The following is a 2,242-nucleotide window of genomic DNA, read 5'->3' on the forward strand; positions in this document are numbered from 1 at the left end:
CAGAATGACTTTTCAGTGGATAATTTTGTCCGAGTTCACCAGGCAGCTGGAAGTGGAGGCCTGGAGACACTACGCGATGATTTGGGAGTTTACCTGAAGATCCTGCGATCTGCTATGATTGAATTGATCAATCGGGATTATGCTGATTTTGTCAACCTCTCAACTAACCTAACTGGCTTGGACAGACTGATTGAAGCTTTAAAAACACCACTAGGACAGCTGCGTGAAGAAGTGTTGGTGGGTAGTTTTCATTTCTCTTCATGAATGAGAAATGTGCTGAAATACCTTATCAGTCATGTTCAATAATTTTTATATAATAAAGTTTTGAGAAATTTTCTTTCAGTTTTCTTCTTGCTATGCTCTAATAGTTTCAAGAGAGCCCATTTCTTCTCCAATTAAATACATATTTTAAGAGATATCTCTTGTTGAGTCTGTTGATTAGTGCATCATTAGTGTATGAGTTGGGGAATTTTATGAATATACCTATTGTATGTGTGTATTTGTTTTTGACAGAGTGTAGAAAAGTTACTGGATGATGCAATAACAACAACATCACAGGATCTGGAGAAACGGCAAGTCTTAACGAAACAAAAAGCCATGTTACACCGCCTTACTCAAATATCAAATAGGTAATTTCTTAACATTGCAGTTGATTTTGTTTTGGTTTTGTGAAAATAAGATAAAAGGACAAGAAGAGAAGAAAAAAAAAATATATATGTATATATTTTTGAATTTGCAAAATATGTTTGTACCATTTCAAATGCCCAAGTAATTTCTTAATACTGCAGCTGATAATTTAGTTTACATTTGTGAAAAAAAATGGAGAGGGAGAAGGAGAGTATTTTGATTTCAATTTCATTTGCAAATTACATTATTTATGATTTTTATCAGGTTGGACCGATTAGAGGCTCTCTTGAAGTCTGGTGGCAAAGAAGGGAGAGAGACGCTGAATGGGTATGGAGAAGGAGGCGAAGAGGGTGATCTTGTTGATCGTTTAGCAGCTGAGGTGAATCATCTGAACTTTTTGGTGTCACATTGTGAAGGATCAGCTCTCCTGGATGTCTGCAAGCCAGTACGTACTTTGATATTTGTGTTTGATATAAGGCTCTAAGAAGGCCCAAGATCATTGTAAACTAGTCAAAAGAATTATTTATACAATGGCTATGAATGGGAAGAGAAATTGAAAAATAAAGTTAAAGGAAATATGAGATATACAAAATAGCTAGTCATTTAAAGGATGTAATGATTTATTTAAATTTCTGTGTTACCAGAGAGTTGCCAAAGTCTGCCAGTTTGTAGAGCATGGCTTGGAACGAGGATTGCGTGAAGGAGTCCTGAATAAAGACCTTCCCCTGCTAAGAAGAACCTTGAGAACATATGCAAGTCTTGGCAGTGTAGCACATGCACACCAGCTTGTTAGAGAACTTATCAGGAAAAGCTTGGAAGATGTAAGTTTTTGTTATACTTTTAAAGTTATTACAGTGTAGTCTCTGATTCCTTTTGTTGGATGATCATGTTGGTTACATTTGTTGAGCATTATCAAGTGTAAACCGTTTAAGAGAACTAGGCAGTTTTCTGTAACTATCCTTGCTATAGAGTTTTCAAAATTCTGCCAGGTCATCAGTGATTCAGCTTTACGATCAGATCCACGAGGTTTACCAGGAATGTATGCCAACACTTTGAGCTCTGTGAATAATGTGTGTCAGCCACTGCTCCAAGTAACCACTGGGCAAGGGTTTGTAAACGGTCATATGTGTTTTAGTTTTTATGGAAATATATAACTAGAAGCCTTGGTGGTGTAGGGGTTAAGTTCTGTACTTTATTGTTATGGGGGCTTGAGTTATTGTCAGAAAAAGTTTTAGAATATTGATGTAAACTTGTATTATTGTGTTATTACATTGTGTATATATAGTTAGATGACATATATTTTAGATATGTGTATATGAGTGTAAATTAGGAATTCTTATTTTACATGAAAGGAAATATTCTCTACAGGTCAAATGTGGTCAGAGGGTATAGTTTCTTGATGCGATCTGCATGGCCTGAAGTTGTTACAGCACTAGAGACGGGCACACCACACATCTTTAATCCAGGAAACCCAGCTGCTTTCCATCAGGTGAATAGGGAGATGAAATTAACCCACTCATAATGGAATTTCCTCACACCATACTGAGCCACATAGTGGATACAAACACAAGAAACATTAATTTACCCTGCTCTCTATTCCCTTGATTGCTTAGGT

General features: G+C 36.3%; 1 protein-coding gene across 1 annotated transcript in view; it reads left to right on the forward strand.

Moving 5' to 3' along the window:
- The window catches only part of LOC119593998 (conserved oligomeric Golgi complex subunit 2-like), a 7,717-nt gene that overhangs the window by 1,524 nt on the left and 3,951 nt on the right, over nucleotides 1-2,242 (forward strand). The window contains exons 2-7 of the mRNA XM_037943025.1: nucleotides 4-237; nucleotides 514-629; nucleotides 892-1,072; nucleotides 1,272-1,448; nucleotides 1,617-1,735; nucleotides 1,996-2,116. Of these exons, the coding sequence (XP_037798953.1) occupies nucleotides 4-237; nucleotides 514-629; nucleotides 892-1,072; nucleotides 1,272-1,448; nucleotides 1,617-1,735; nucleotides 1,996-2,116 (948 nt within the window). The remainder of the gene's footprint in view (nucleotides 1-3; nucleotides 238-513; nucleotides 630-891; nucleotides 1,073-1,271; nucleotides 1,449-1,616; nucleotides 1,736-1,995; nucleotides 2,117-2,242) is intronic.

Source organism: Penaeus monodon, chromosome 33 (assembly GCF_015228065.2).
Source record: "Penaeus monodon isolate SGIC_2016 chromosome 33, NSTDA_Pmon_1, whole genome shotgun sequence".
In the NCBI taxonomy this organism is placed as follows: Eukaryota; Metazoa; Arthropoda; class Malacostraca; order Decapoda; family Penaeidae; genus Penaeus; species Penaeus monodon.